The sequence below is a fragment of the Chamaea fasciata genome, unplaced genomic scaffold (genome assembly GCF_029207755.1).
Source record: "Chamaea fasciata isolate MVZ Bird 193981 ecotype frontalis unplaced genomic scaffold, bChaFas1.0.hap1 SCAF_18, whole genome shotgun sequence".
In the NCBI taxonomy this organism is placed as follows: domain Eukaryota; kingdom Metazoa; phylum Chordata; class Aves; order Passeriformes; family Sylviidae; genus Chamaea; species Chamaea fasciata.
The window spans coordinates 11,142,903-11,158,555 of NW_027094103.1; the positions used below are offsets into that span (position 1 = coordinate 11,142,903).

The 15,653-nt window shown below is 42.2% G+C and overlaps 1 protein-coding gene across 1 annotated transcript in view; it reads left to right on the plus strand.

Moving 5' to 3' along the window:
• The window catches only part of IFT81 (intraflagellar transport 81), a 35,843-nt gene extending 30,426 nt beyond the window's left edge, over positions 1-5,417 (plus strand). Inside the window, exons 17-18 of the mRNA XM_066199827.1 lie at positions 3,032-3,077; positions 4,008-5,417. Of these exons, the coding sequence (XP_066055924.1) occupies positions 3,032-3,077; positions 4,008-4,190 (229 nt within the window). The 3' untranslated portion in view covers positions 4,191-5,417. The remainder of the gene's footprint in view (positions 1-3,031; positions 3,078-4,007) is intronic.
• Positions 5,418-15,653: the final 10,236 nt, after the last annotated feature.

A 15,653-nucleotide genomic window follows, 5' to 3' on the forward strand; every position in this document is an offset into this window, starting at 1 on the left:
TGAGCTGCTGATTATTTTTGGTGTAGTTTTCTATTTTAAATAGAATTTTTTCCTGCCAAAGATGGAAATGTTTTCTGAGAATGAGATATTTCGGATTCATTATCTGTGCTAAGAAGTCTAAACGTTACCATGTCGTAGAGATTTTTTACACTCAACTAAGTGTAACTTAACTAAATATTTTTGTAAAAGTATCCTGTTGAAAATTTTGTGTATGTTCAATCTTCCAATACACTGTAAAAGCTGAAACAAAATTCAGGCAACAGTCAACAAACTGTTTCAAAATTAGGCATCAGGAAAATCCAAAACATTTATAATTTCCAGCTGGTAAAAGTGTCAAAATACCCAGGGCTTATCCTTCATAATTAGTTTTTTGAAGTTTCAGAATATTGCATGAAATAGAAATTCTGTTTTCCAGAAAAGTAAATCTCAGATCCTTGTTGCCAACAAAATAATCCAGTTGGTGTCAGTAGTTTTACAAGGTGGTCTTTGCTTTCCCACCACAGTATTTCCCAGTCATGAAAACATTTATCAAAACAGTTTTAAAATTCGTGTTTGCTCAGTTTTATGGCCATTGATAGGGAAATGTGTCAAACAGTGAGAAAACTCCAGAGGTTCTATCAGGAGAATCCATCAGACCCTTCCTGAAGCCCCGTGCACTGGTACCGGTGGAGCTGCATCTGCATGTCTAGAACAGGAGGCAGAGATCACCAGGAAGGAAAGGACCAGAGTAACAACCATCACAGAGACCTTCTGCAAGGATGTGAGGCATGGGAAAGTTCAAACACTGTGTAGTAAAGAGTGTAGGAAAGTAAGAGTAAGCAAAGAATCAAAACTACGAACTTCGGGGAGGGAAAAGAGAAGGACGAGGAGAGAGAAGGTGATGGAGGCTGAGAGGGCTCTTCTCTATCTCACAAAATAATGAAAGGCTGTAGAAAATAAACATTTGTCTAATGAAGGAAAGATGAAACAGCACAATTAAGCAGAAGACTGAACAGATAAAACCTTAGTGATGATGTGAATATTCATGAAGATGAGAGGCAGCTGAGGCAGCAGAGTCAGACAGCGAGGAGTGGGAGCTCAGGTTGGTTCTCTCCAACTCAAATACATGGGAATTGAACATCCAGGATGTGGGGATTCACACGGAGCAGCCATCAGAGCTCAGTGCTGGAATGGAGCAGAGCCCAGCTATGCAATCCCAGGTATGGTGAGGGAATGTGAACAGGCTGTTACCCCTCTGTGCTGTCCCCGTTTCACTTCCCGACTGTGGAAATTATCCTCCCACAGGGACCAGCCACAGTCCTGACCTTTCTAAGAGGTCACAGAGCTGTCTCCTTTCAATGAGTTACAGCAAAGTTCAATAGAGACATCTTAGCAAAATATAAAATGAGACGATTACATTTTTCTCTAGACATCCCTTTAGAACCTGAATGTATTTTTCAGCAAGCACTGGAATGTAAACGGAGTAAAAATGAACCATAAATAGAATTGCACTTTCCTAACAACGTATTGAACAAAAAATGTCTTAATTCAGACCCTCTTTATTGAATATAAACTCTCTGTTCCGTGGAGTCACTTGTTAGGAATGTGAAAAGTTAATTTGCTTTTCTAAAAATAGAAAGTTGTGGGGTTTTTAACAAAGTTATTAAGTTACATTCTTTCCAGTCATCATTATAAATAGTAAAGAAAAACTTACTAGGAAAGACATAAAATCTGATGATTACTTTGAAAACTCTGCTTTTAAAAGACCCCAGGGTGTTCTGGAGGCCAAATGTGTGAGAACACGTGCTTTGTGCCAGGGCAAAGAAGCAGCTTCAGCCTCACCTCCAGTTGGGTGAGGATTGCTGGGATCAGTGGGAGAGCACAGCACCTGGAGCAGCCTCAGCACAGCTCTGATCTCTTCTGGCTGGAATTGGCCAAGAGCAAGAGATCCTGAAGTGATCCAGCTCCATTCCTGTGGAGGCAGGACCAGCTGGCCCCAGGCCCAAGTGCTCCAGTCAAAGTCCTGGAGTATTTGGGAGAAAGAAGGAATAAGGGAACACGGTGCTTTGGGTGCTCACAGCTGCTCTCACACTCCAGGAAACCTTCAGGCTCTGGCATCTTGAAGGCTGACATTTCTCTCTGGAAATCAGGATTTCTCTACTCAGAGGTCGTCCACCCTGAGCACTTTGGAAAGCTCTTTAAATGAGCTGGGTTATTTTGAATTGCACCAGCTGACTCTCACACCAGAAAAATGTAATAATTACACACAAAATATAATTGATTTTTCTTCCAAGTTGCCAAGTGCACAGTTTTTTTCCTATGGTCACATTCCAGATAAGCTAAGGGTAGGTCCCTGTGCTGTCTGTGGACGGTGCTCTTGTGGTTTGCATATTTTACTGTCAGGGGTCATGTGTCAGCTTTGGGTATGGCAGAGTGATGTGGCCACTTGGTACAGCCAGGGCCTTCCATGCTGAATGTCAGCATTAACACTTCTCAGCCTGTGCTTAGGCCCCCAGATGTGAGGGCTGTTTTCTGGGAGAGGAACGTGCAGCAGTGCCACTGCACTCACTGGACCTGTCAGGCCTGGGCTGAAATGCCATTCCTCCTCATTCCTGGACTTTCCCACTCATTCCAATGCTGCATTCACAGCAGTTAAGGACTGTGGGTCTGTAAACTCTGACACTCGTACGGGTGAGGCTGTGGATCCCCTCAGGATGTCACCAGAATAAATTAATTACAAGAAGGATCAGGATCTCATCTGCATGGTCTCACTGTTGCCCTCAAGCTGGAAGGAGCAGTCATCATGCCTGCTTCAAAAATATGAGACCTTAGCCAGTATCACTTTTCCCAGCTGCACAGCTGAGACAAGGAGATCTGATCCTTCATATCAAGGGATGTGATGTCCAATGCCAAAAACATTTTTTTTCTGTGTTTCCTCTTCTGTCTCATTTATGAACCTCCTAATATTTCCATCATTTTCCATGTCTGCATCATTATTCTGTCCTATTACACAGAACCGAATCATGATAAAATCATTTTATGTTTCCTTCAGGGAACAGTATACACGAATAATCCTTGAACAAGAAAACCTTGGGAAGGTAAGAATGAGGCTTTTACCTTGTACAGCCATTGTACAGTTTGTATTTTTGTGAAGCTTATTCCCAAAGGCTGTGGTCAGTCTTTTATAAAAAGCATTGTGCAGCCTACAAAGAAAATTCCATCACTGCTGGCATTGGTAATTAATACCCTGGAAAAGGATCCTGCTCCCTCCTCAGGGCTTGATTTCCTGCAGGGAATAGCATGAGCTGCTGTAAGGGATAGGCAAACAGCTCAATGTGACAGCACATTCCCTGAAAACCATTTGGGTAAGACCCTGAAACAGGGGCATAAGGAACTGTGCCAGCTCAGATTTTCTGTTGTATATAAAGCAACCTGTTGAAGACAATAAATTCTGAGCCTGTCACCCTTATCACTGCTGCTAAAGGCCAAGGGATCAGCGGCGTCAGACAAAAGCAGTTGTCCAGTTTTAATCTTGTCTGAAGCTCAGATCAGCAGGGGCGAGGCTGGGCTTAGCAAGTCACACCAAACAGCTTTTATTAATTTCCTTTTCTTAGTCAGTCTGAGTGATTTTTACAGGTCTGGGCTGCCTCTGTTAGTAATCAGGAGGGGGTTTAATTGTAAAACATTGATTTCATGTTAGAGTACCATGGTATGAATCCATTGTGGGTTGCACCTTGATACTGCAAGAGCTCTGCGTGGAAATGATGTCAGATTTTTAGCATAAGTTCTCAAATAGATAAGACTAACATTTAGCCAGTTAAAAACCATGGAAATAGTTGTCAGTCCATACAAAGATCTAAGTCCCAGGTGTTAATGCCTTTAGCACTTGCAGGGAGTGTTGTCAACGTGAATAAAACAATATTTCCATAGCATATAAAAATCTCTGTCATTCCATGCTGCTTATGTGAGCAACTTCTGTGGTGTAGAGCTGCTGCAGAAATCTGATTTTTTTTTTGTATTTTTAACAGAAACTACGAGAGAAACAGAAAGTTGTACGGGAAAGTCACGGGTCGAACATGAAGCAAATGAAAATGTGGCAGGACTTCGAGCAATTAATGGAATGTAAGAGAGATTGTTTTCTGAAACAACAAAATCAAGCAGCCATTGGTCAGATCATTCAGGAAGGAGGTAAAGATAGGCTTGTGTTATGAATGCTTCCTCCTGATACCCACATGAATTAGGAAGACTCTTGGTAAATAATGTTGCTTTCATCAATTCTACAATTTTTATATGTGGTTTGGTTTTGGTGCATAAACAGAGTGAGCAAAGAACTTCTCTGGAAGTTTTTGGAGCTTTTGCTCCACGGTCTCAGTGACAATGTGCCATGGTTGGAAGCTGTGGGGAGGGCTGCACTGGGGTGAACCTGCTCATAAATCCATGTTTTATGAGGCCAGGAATGGCACGCATCTACAGGGAGATCAAAGGGAAACAAATCCTTCTGCAGGGTCACAGAAGACTCACTTAATTGCTCTGCCTCTCATTCCCTATCGATAAGGTTACATTTTTGCAAAGGCCTGTGATTTGATATTGTATAATGGTGGCCCTCCTGGCTTGGCCCCGTTGTCCCTATTGTCCTTACCCACCCAGTGTGGCAGCAGGAGCAGAGCCTGGCCCCAACGCTCCTGCTCATTCTTTCCTTGCACGGTTGAGCTCAGCTGATTGCCTGGAGAACAATCACTTGGATTCTGAGTTTTTCCCATTATCTTTTGCTATTGTTGTTTTTAACAGAAGTGGGTTTTTTCTTGCAAATTTACCTCCTTTCTCACTGGATAGTTGCTGGTGTGAAAATGTAAAGGGAGCTCTGCTGAAGCTTTCCCCAGGGAGGAGTTTTGAGCTGTTTTGTCTGCACAGTGCAATTCCAAAGGGATTACACACACAAAGAGGGTCATCCCAGGCCTGGAGGTTATCCATGGATGTAGATATGGCCCAGGGGTTCTTGCATCTGCCCTGGAGTGCAGCCCTGAGCTGGGAGCAGCTGTCCCTGCCCTCAGAGGTGGCCCAGGGCTGAGCCAGGGGCACAGGGATGGAGGTGAGGACTGAGAGTGTCCCTCACTTGTCACCATTCCGGACAAGCAGCTCCTGGCCCCCGTCACAGATCAGCAGCACAGAGATAATTCTGTGGGACCAGAACTCCTGCTGCTCTCCTTTGGCTTACTGCATTCCCAGATAGGTTGGTGGGGTTTTTTATAGTTTTTCCTGCCTGAAGTAGAATGTCTTTTTTCAGGATATATAAAAGTAATTTTGCTTTCTTTGATACCTAACTATGAGATCTTCTGCTGGTTTCTATATCCAGAGAGTATGGTAATTATAGAGTTCCTGGTTTGCCTTTGCATTAAATACATTTGTTAACAAGGCTAAAATAAAAGCTGGCAAAACTACATTTTGACTGGATGGTATTCTTCTTTTCTAAAATTTTTTAGGTGAAAGAAAGAAATTGTTTGTGACTGGGCCACAGGAAAAACGGGTTATTTAACGACACTTATTTGAGAAGCTTCCAAAGGGCTCTCAGTGTGAGGAGTGGGTCTCAGATCCACAGATCCCAGGACATCCTCATGCCAGCCCTCCCACGCTGCTAAATAGCTGGAGCTAGTTTTCCCCAACAGCTGCACACTGACCCTCCCCAGGCCAGGGAGAAGAGCAGGGTGCCCCTGGCACAGGGTGGAAGGAAGGCACAGGTAGAGCTGTGCCACCATCCCCTGCTCCTGGAGTTGATTGCTGCGGGGTTTAGTGAGGCAGGGAAGGAATCTCTGGCAGGGAGAAGCTCAGGAAAGGCCAGGCTGTGTGGGCTGGGCACAGCCATGTCCAGAGACACCTGGGTGCTTTGTGCCTCCTGCGCTGGGCCATCATTCCCACACAGCACCTGCCCAGGGCTGCAGAACTGGGAAAGCCACGGCACTCCCATTCCTGGACTTCCAACGGAGGCGTTTGCTGAAGGCTTGACAGCAATAGTAAAATAACACAGACAAGGAGATATGAGACATGCTGAAAACGTGGGATAATCACCAAAAATGGACATTTAGGTTACTTAGGAATCAGCCTGTGGTTCAGAGTCACTAGACAGGGCAGGGAGGAAGGGGATTTCATAGACTTGAAGTCAAAACTTCTAACCAAACCTTAGAAATCCTATTTGACTGGACCGTGTACATTAAGATGTATGACAGGGATTAGCCTGCTGCCCAGGAAAATGCAATGCCTTGGAAATTCACAGCAATGATGTGGACTATGACTGGGTACAATAATTTTCTGGTTTTCTGTTCAGTTACCCTAAAAATAGTTCGTTTTTCTTCCTTATAAAAACAGTTTATTGCTAGTTACTCAAAGATGACGTGATTGTTGTTCTGATCTGATTAGTGCTCTGTCATTTGTGCTGCACCAAGAAAGGGCACACAGATTATACACTGCAGCAGCAGCAGCAGCAAAATGACTTTCTGAGATGAAGCAGAAAAATCATAATAACAGTTATCAAAGGAAAATTGGAAAAACTCAAACACTATTTTTAGCTTTTTATACAAGTGGACATTTAATAAATGCAGCTTTAATGCATTCTGTTCACTGGCTTTTCCACCTAGTGCAGGATTTGATGGGAGCATTCAAAAATCTTCGAATTTCACAGTTTTATCTTCCTATCTTGCAACAAAAAGCTAACTTCTCAGTTTTTTACTTTGTTATTATTAATAGCTTGGCTGGTTAATAAGATTAAACATCTCGTGTGGCAAAAATACTTGCATTTCTCTTGGGAAGGTCTAAATAAATAAAAAAAATTAGGTAAATTTGGGGCAGCAGCACTTACCAGGTTTGTCCCAGCTGGAACACCAATCCAAGCAGTCATGAGCAGCAGCTCATTTTGTTTCCAAAGGCTTCTCCTTATCCCTATCCAGAATTGGACGAGGAGACAGCTATAGAACTACTGTAATATTCTGCAGCTTTGGAGGATTTACTGATGTTGATTTCAGCTGTCCTTGGAGCTACAGAAAGATCCACATGGACCCGAGAGATGAAATAGTTCAAGGCATCAGAAACAGGCATGAGAAAGCAGCACATCCACTGTTTTAGGGGAGCAGCCATTTACCATCTGGGTATCAGATAATTTGGTTTATATTAGAGGTACCATCTTACTTCCATTTGAACTACAATAATGAAAATGGATGTTATAAAACTTCCTTCACCCCCCAAATCTAGGATTGCTTATTTTCCCCTCTTTACTCTCATGGAGGTTACTGCTGAGGATGTCACATGCACATAGGTGCCCACAGTCATGAAGGTTAGGCCCTGCTACTGTGTTTAAATATCCCAATTTCCAGAGTTTTCTTGACAAGACTTCCCTGCAGTGTGATGCTGCTCTCAGTTACAGAACACGCTGCAGCAGAGGTGTTCAGCAGTGCCTGGAGATGCCCGTGGATAGTGTACTACCCATGGAATCAATATGGGATCTGTTCTCCAGTGCCTTGCTGCTTCAGGAGCTGGAAGTGCAGGTCAGAGCTGCACCTTGGAGCAGTATTTTGTGTCTGGCCCAGAGGCAGCTCGGTGCTCACTCCCCTGGTGACTGTCCCCAGAGAGCCATCGGTGCAGAGCCCTTGGGCTCAGCCCAGTGCCTGAATCCCCTCGCTGGCAGCGCTTGGCCAGCCTGGAGCCAGCTCCCACATGAAGGCAGATGGTGACTGGCTGAAGACACGGGGACTGGAGCATTGTCACCTGCAAGTGTCCCCTTGGGAGAGAGGCTGTGACACAGCGGGGCGTGGGACACTTCCCCATCACCCTGCCTGGGACAAGGGCAGCTCTGGGCTCTCTCTCTGAACCTGTGTTGGCTCATTTGCTCAAAAAGCAAATCCCTGTGCCCGGTGTTATCGCTCCTGGCAGGAAGAGGGAACGCCGTTAACCCTTCAGCTGCCTCGCTCCAGTGCAGTGTAACAGGACTGACATGCTCCTGGCCGAGCCAGCGTCCCAGTAAGGAAGTGTTACACGAATCAACAACTTTATCACAACGGCCCACCTGTCTGGCAACACCCACGTGGGGAGTTGTTTTCTAACAATCAGAATCTGACCTATTTCCAGCTCGTTTAAAGAGTTCTTTAAATTCTCAGGGTGAATTTAAAGCGGGCTCTCCAAACTCTCAGTGCCTGTCTCCGCAGTAGTTTCGCAGTGGCAAAACTCCCGAGGCAACCCGTGTTATTCCAAGGGCAGTGGGTGAAAAGGGCATTTTTCACACTTGCCTGGCACTGATCTCCCTGATTTCCCGTGGTGGTGTCACCCTGGGTGAACAGCTCTTGGGGGGGTTTGGAGAGGCTGCAAACACGTCCCAAACAATCAGCAGGGACTGGGAGACAAACCTCACTTTCACAAATCCTCCCTGACTTCAGTGGGAGTTTGGCCAAAACAAGGTCTGCTGGATTTAGCTCCGTTCTTCATCCTGACAGAACAAGCAGGAATTAAAGGGCCCATCATCAGATTTATAGCACACTGAAAATAAAAATAACAGTAATTATCTAAAATAACGACTTTCAGCCAACACAAATCAATGTTCCATTGGACATGTTCTAATTTATAACAAAAATTAAATGTTTGTGGAAGATTTTCTCAGCACAAACAATCGAAATAACAAGTCTTGAGCAAAGTGGTTTGATTTTTAGTCGACATTTATGAGAGGCTGTTGCACAAATCCAGTGCTGAAATATTTTGTGTTTATCATTTGATTAAAACTGTATTCTTCACCTTGTGTTTAAAGGCATTATTTATATTTATTATTGAAAAGTGTACTTTTGCCTTTTTTTAACCATTCTCTTCTGCATAGTAATGAAAAAACTCCAGTTTTGTTAATTAGGATATGCACACCCAGCATTTGTTGAAAGCCAGGAGCTGGAGTTCTTTTCCTGCAAATGGATCTACTCAAGCCAATGTCTATTTTCCTGCTTCACTTCAGTCTCTTAATACACAATAAGATGTCATTTTTAAGCTTCTAAATTTTATTGCAACGGCTCAAGTTCTCAACTCATTTATACAATAAGCACTTAATTAAGTCTCTTGAAATAGGATAAAGCCAAATCCTGCACTTTTTGCTAATACCAGGAAAAATGCAGTTGACAGGAATATGGAAAATGGGATCTTACCAGCTATCAAAGATAAATTCCTTTCTCTCTCCCTACTTATCTTTCCTGGAATGGAGTAGGAAATATGCTTTGCTCTTTGGGAGTAACAACAATAAAACCATAAAGGTTTACATCACATACAAATAATGACCAAGTAAGGGAAATAATGAAGGAGCCAATCTCCCAATTTCTTTATACATTTTACTAATGGTTCACCCTGAAAAAACTCTAAAAACCATTAAGATTCTCTGCAATTAAAATTTGTGGGGGGTTAAGGTTTGGTTTTTTGAAACTGGATTACTCTTTTTTAAACAGCAGTTATAAGTTAATCTTAGAAACTCGAAGGGTATAAAGAATGAATAATTCAGCAGTTTACTTGGTTTGCACTACCGTAGCATTTTCTGGTGAGTAAATCAGGGTTTAGGCATTTCTTTGCAGTTATCATAGAAATTTTAGAGCCATTAGTGAAGAATTACCAAGAGCAAAAAGGGCTGATTAATTAAATTTGGGATTCTAAAAATGGAAACCTTTAAAATTAAAATCGTATTAAAACTCCACATTTTGCTTATCAACTGCTATTTAAATGATGCAGTGCCCTAAAGCAGCTTTCTGTGGACTGCAGCATTAAAACCTTGGAGGTTTTATAAAGTATTTATAAAACACTGTCCCCATCTCCCTCGTTCCGTGCTTGGAGCCTGCCGTGTTTTTATAGCGCGTTAAAAAGCAAACAGAACTATCAGAGCACTGAAAGTCACCCACAGACAACCTGTTCCACCAATATTTTATATTCATGTTCCATCTTCTGGCCCTAAGGGTTTTCTCTCCTTGGTTTTCCCCTCACGAGGGCTCAGGGAGCAGTGAGGGAAATTGGGCAGTGCCAGCATCATCCTGACATCAAATCTCCTTCAGAGAACATCTCCCACAGCTCCTAAGCAGGCTGTAACAGCGAGGTGGAGCGTGGCTCACTCTCTGTGAGCTCTTTGCTGTTGTGTTACTGCTCCTTTTGTGGTTTTTATTTACTACGCTGCGCTTCAATATTTGTATGGGAAATGCACCACTTAAAAATCTCATACCATGAAGGTTCTTTTCTGCTTCTTGGTTTAATTGCAGGTTGATCATAAAACACAAAGAGAGGGAAAGAGGGAACTCATATACTGGAAAAAGCACTATAAATATTTTCCTGGGGTCATGAACACAACCTTGTATCACTTCACCCAGTGTTGTGGAAAGAATTAGACAACCCTTTCATGAAATGTCTAAAAGGTGTTTACAATTCAATCCCAAATTAACGTGGCTTTTTCTTTCAAGAAAACGTCTCATAATTCTTAATTCTGTTATCAGATTTATTTTCAGCCTTTGAGGGGATTCACTTGCCAGTGACTCGGCAGTGTCAGACAAGTGTTTGACTTTTATTCTGACACTTGTTGAAGAATTTGATTGAAACTATATATGTCTAGATAACACCCAACAAAGTGCCCCTCTTGCGTTTGTTTCGAGATATTTTTGGAAACAACAGAGGCGACCTTGGACAGAGCTGCTTTTCCAATTTAGGAATTCATTTGGTCTAAGAGAGTAAAATTATACCCTTTAATCCTTCTGTGTACCCACAAACAAGACAGTTTAATTTCATGCTACTGCAGAATTGTTTTTCTGTACCTTCTTGGCGGTGTTGATCTGTTTAGGATAAGAATTAGTTCGGGTAATCAACAGTTACTTTCAAATGTACATATAAATAGTCTCTGATGTATCACATGCCCCTTAGAAATATTGTGCAATCCAGAATCTCAGCAGCCCTTTATGTAACACCTTTGCTCCTCTAGAACCAGTGCCAATAAAAGGCGCCTGCCTTTGCCTTCGCTTAGAAAAATGGGATTTCAAGGCAGAGCTCACAGAGACTTGACATAAAATCTAAATGGGGAGTGGGAAGGGGCTGACATCTGTCCCCTCCAGCACAAAGGGTGTTTGTCAGGCTCCCAGTGGAAAAAACAAGGTCTTGAGCCAGGTCCTCTCTCCCCCGATTGTTCTCTCCCGACTTGGGTTTGCCAGCTGTGCAATCGTCTCTGCAAGGTTTTATTGCATCTAATCACTTAGGATGTGTTAAATAGTTTGCACTTAATTTTCTATACAATCAATATATTTTAATTCATTTGTATCGCCGTGCAACAGACCTCCTGCACTCAGGGACAAAATGGAATTAGTTTGTGGCGATGATAATGCAGTTTCACTGCTGGAAACAAAAGGAGAACTGACAGAGTAAATGTTCTTGACATTTATCCTGTACAAGATTTGCTCCCTTCAATATCAATGTTGTCCAGTGTTACCTAATGATCAAATCCAAGGAATAACATGGAAGCTAAATTTAGACAGGCCAGTGGAATCTATCTGGGATAAGTGGCATATGCTTGGGAGTACATTGTTTATATTAATTTGATCACACTCTGTGTCAATGCACACTTTTATAGCTCTGTTACACTCTGGCTGTGACTGATGGCTCAAGTTCTAACTCCAGAATATCCAGTTCCCTGATTTTATGGCATTGTCATGTAAAGTATTTGTGGACAGCTTAATAGAAGAGAGTGATCCTGTGAATCCGTGTGACTACATTGGCACATCCACAAATCAGGTTAAAATGAACTGTTTGGTGCAGCAACTCCCAGCAGGGAATCTCAAAATAATTGACAAACAACTCCTAATAAATTCTGTTGGCCATGTAGCCAGGTCAACAGGTTGCTGCATTAATGTTATTTTCTGGATGAACAAACCCCACTCTGGAATGGAACAGAAGCAGAAGCAGGAATCCAGTCCTTGTCCCTGTGCTGTGGTCGCAGGGCATGGCCAGGATTCCCAACTTGATGTCCCTGTGAAACCTCCTGAGTCTGATCCTGAATAGTGTTGTTCAGGCCCCCAAACCCCCATCCCAGCTCGAGGTTTGGATTGTTGGAACACAAAGGAATGACATCTCAAACGTCACTGAATTTCCAGCACACGAGTCAGTGTCCTCACATGGAGTATCCTCAGCTGACCCTGCCACTGCCTGAAAAGCAATTCAGGAGTGAAATCTCTGGACATTTGAGATGTGAGAATTCATTGAAAAAGTGTAATGGAAAGGTCAGAACAGACACAAATAAACAAATAACATACAGACAGAGATAAAGTCAATTCCTGAAGGAACTTTTAATTATATTGTAACGAGGAATTTCAAACGTAAAAAGGATCACAGCTCCTTCGTGGAGTTAATGGAGTCAACAAAATGAAATGTGAGATTTTTCTCCTACCCTGAGATTTTTTTTGTAATGCCAGAGAGATATGATGAGGAGAAGCCCTGTGTGCATGTGTGCTGGGTCTCACTTAGAAACCAGAATACAACTTGGAATTTGTGGGCTTGTTCTTTGTACCTTTCAGTTTTTAACAAGTGTCTACTTTGTCCTGTAGCTGAAACATTAATTATATAACCTGGCACTGAAATAACTGGGAATTCTATTTTTTCTTAGAGGAAATTAGAAGAAATAAAGCTATTTTTAATACTGTATTACATTATTTGAATACTGTTCAATGTTGTCTTCAAAAATTGTAAAGATGCATGAAAGTTAAAGAGCTGCCAGAGAAAAACTGGCTGGTTTGGAGCACGGTAAGGGATGGGAGAGTTTGGTTTTCTGGTTTATTGCCCCAGGCAGCTCTGGACAAAGCTGCTGCTTCTGCTTGTCTGTCTGCTCTGCAGTGTGCTGGAATTGGCTGGATTAACCCTCAAATAGAAGAACAGCAGATTTACCACTGAGCACTAAATCTTGCTTTTACATATGAGAACAGCTCCAGGGTAACCTCAGTTAATGAATAACCCAGTCAATGGTGAAAGCTCCTGTTTAGTCTGATAAATTTGGCCTTAAACAAAAACTTTTGTTGATACAGGCATAGACCACAGGGGAAGAAGAATATTTTCCCCGTGAGAAATTCAGTGTCAATAGAAAAAAAGATTATTAAATATTCATATCATTTCATGAAAAAAAAAAAAAAAGATAAGTCATGTTTAAAAAAACCCCATGACTTTATAATACAAAGTTAAAATTTTCAAGAGAAAATGTAGACTTTTGGCAGGGGGAAAAATACCGAAGCCAGGTTCTTTAGTCAATATAAAAAAATAAAATCCAATTCAAAATGCTTTGATGGTGATGTTCTCCTTTCAAGATGTACAGCCTGTTACTGAGTAGTTCATTTAGATGAACTCCTCATCACAGGCTCAGCAATGTTTCCAGTATTATATACCACAAGGAGAGACATGAATACTGGAGTTTCATAATAAAGGAAATTTCTTTGCTACAGCAGCTGCATCAGAGCCAATTTCACCTGCAAACACACAGTGCTAATGCAATTTATCTTTGTTTAAAACAATCCATATGGGTACGTCCAGTTTTTATAAAAGGGCATTCAACAAACAGAGAGGTTTGCAATGTCGTGGCTTCCCTGGTGCATAAATATTGAATCCCCAAACACAACATCGGCTAATTAAGTTGAGGGTGATTATTAGCTGGAGGAAAAGAACACATCAAGTGAGCATGGGATAAGCCTGCCCTCTTACTGCACACATTGTGGTTGCTCCCTGAATGCAAGGAGGATGTGGGTTTCCAGGAGATTAAACCCAGCAATAATTCGCACCTGGAATCTAAAAGGAAGCCAAAGTAAAAATCGGATGGAGCTTCTTAAATTGCAGGGTGCTGCATTGGCTGTGTGGAACTGCAGTCAAAGAGTCCTCAAAACAGGAACCCCTCCAGGAAAATGGTGGTGAGAGTTCTGCTTTCAGATGAAGTTGTTCCTTGGCACATACCAATACCTTCCATGGAATAGTCAGGAAAACCCAGAAGAGGTGGGACTGCCCTGCTCTGTGGCACCTCAGTCTAAACCAGCCTGGAATTATGGTGATAATGTTTTTTTCAGTGGTGCTGGCACAACTCTCTGGGACTGCACGGTCAGGCTTATCACAATCTCTTGGTGAAAGATGATTATTAACTCAATTGTTTGGTTTATGGCCACAAAACAACTGTGAGAGCACAGCTGAAGGGGTGGAGAACTGCAGGTGAGGAGATGGGAGCAAGGGACACAGAGAACAAGGGGCTGGAGCTTCCTAAACTACCCTCTCCTTCAAAGAAAACAACTTTTGCAGAGCTGCACCTCTGTCTGCAGTCCCTGTTGTCCTCAATGTGCCTCAGGGACAGTATGAAGACAAATTAGAAAAATAACAAGTGTTTTATTAAAAAGCTCCCAAGCCAAGGTGAAATCTTCCCTTCATCAAAACCTGCTCCCCTAATGGATGCTGAGTGATCACAAAGTTAAAGAGCAGAAAACAAGACAGAATTTTATCACTTAAGAAATGCCTACCAGGCAATCAGTGCTGGAAGGCAGGAAATTAATACTCATAACTTCTGGTTACTCTGGCAGCAGGGTCGTGCTCGTCTCCTTCGTGTGAGTCTCAGAAAATGAAAAACCAAGATGCAGAATGATCACCTGGGCTTTTGATTCTCCAGGGAATGCTTTTTTCCTGCATCAACTCATTGTCCTCCCCTCTGAGAACGTATGCATCTGTTAAAGTGGAACATATAGTTCTGGAAATGTGTCGCCTACACGATGGGATAAATCAGACTGAGCCTCATTCCTGATGTAATGTCTTGGACAGATCCCTCCTGAGTTCCTCCATGGGATTTTGGAACAAACAAAGGGAAATCAGACTGCCCTAATTAGTGCCCATCATTTACAATGACTTCATGACTTTTATTGAATGCCACAATAACTCCCAGACACACTGTACATGTTCTGTGTATTGATAGGTAATATGAGGTAAAATACCAGAATGGGGAGAGTTTAAATTGCTTATGCAAGAAACTGTGGAAAACACCAAAATACTGCAATCCAGTTGTGGGTTATTATGTAATTCAAGTAGACAATATTTTTCAATCTCTTAAGCAATGAAAAGTTAAAATATGTAATAAACTCTACATTACTATGTGTCCTGTTTATGGTCAGTTTAAGGATTGCAGACTGTGCCAGTCTGGTTTGGGCTCTGCTTTTGCAAAATCAAGAGAGAGAAGTGGAAAAGGAAACACTCCTAACAGTATTTTTCTGAGTGAATGCTTCCATCCTGAGCTTTATTAAAAACATACATAACTAATGCAAATGTAATAATAACATACCTGACTGCCAGCAGTTGGTGCAATATCATTAAGAGATGCATAAAAAAGCCATATAAAATCACGATGTCTGCTTACAGGAATTGTTAGACTCTCCTTAAGATTAATAGGATGACAATTTCTAGGGGAATAATTCACTCCTGCTCTAAGTATAACCCCTGTGCACTGAATGAACTAACCTCTTTTGAGTCAATCAAGTCACACCTACCAGGGATAAAAGAGTCCGACCCAAATAATCCATAATTAGATCCTCAGCTGCCAACACTATCAATCTCCTGAGGTCTGGGGTGGCCTCAGCTGCCCTCATTCTCCAGCTGCATTTCAGGGAACAGGATTCATTCTTGAAAGAAAAGAG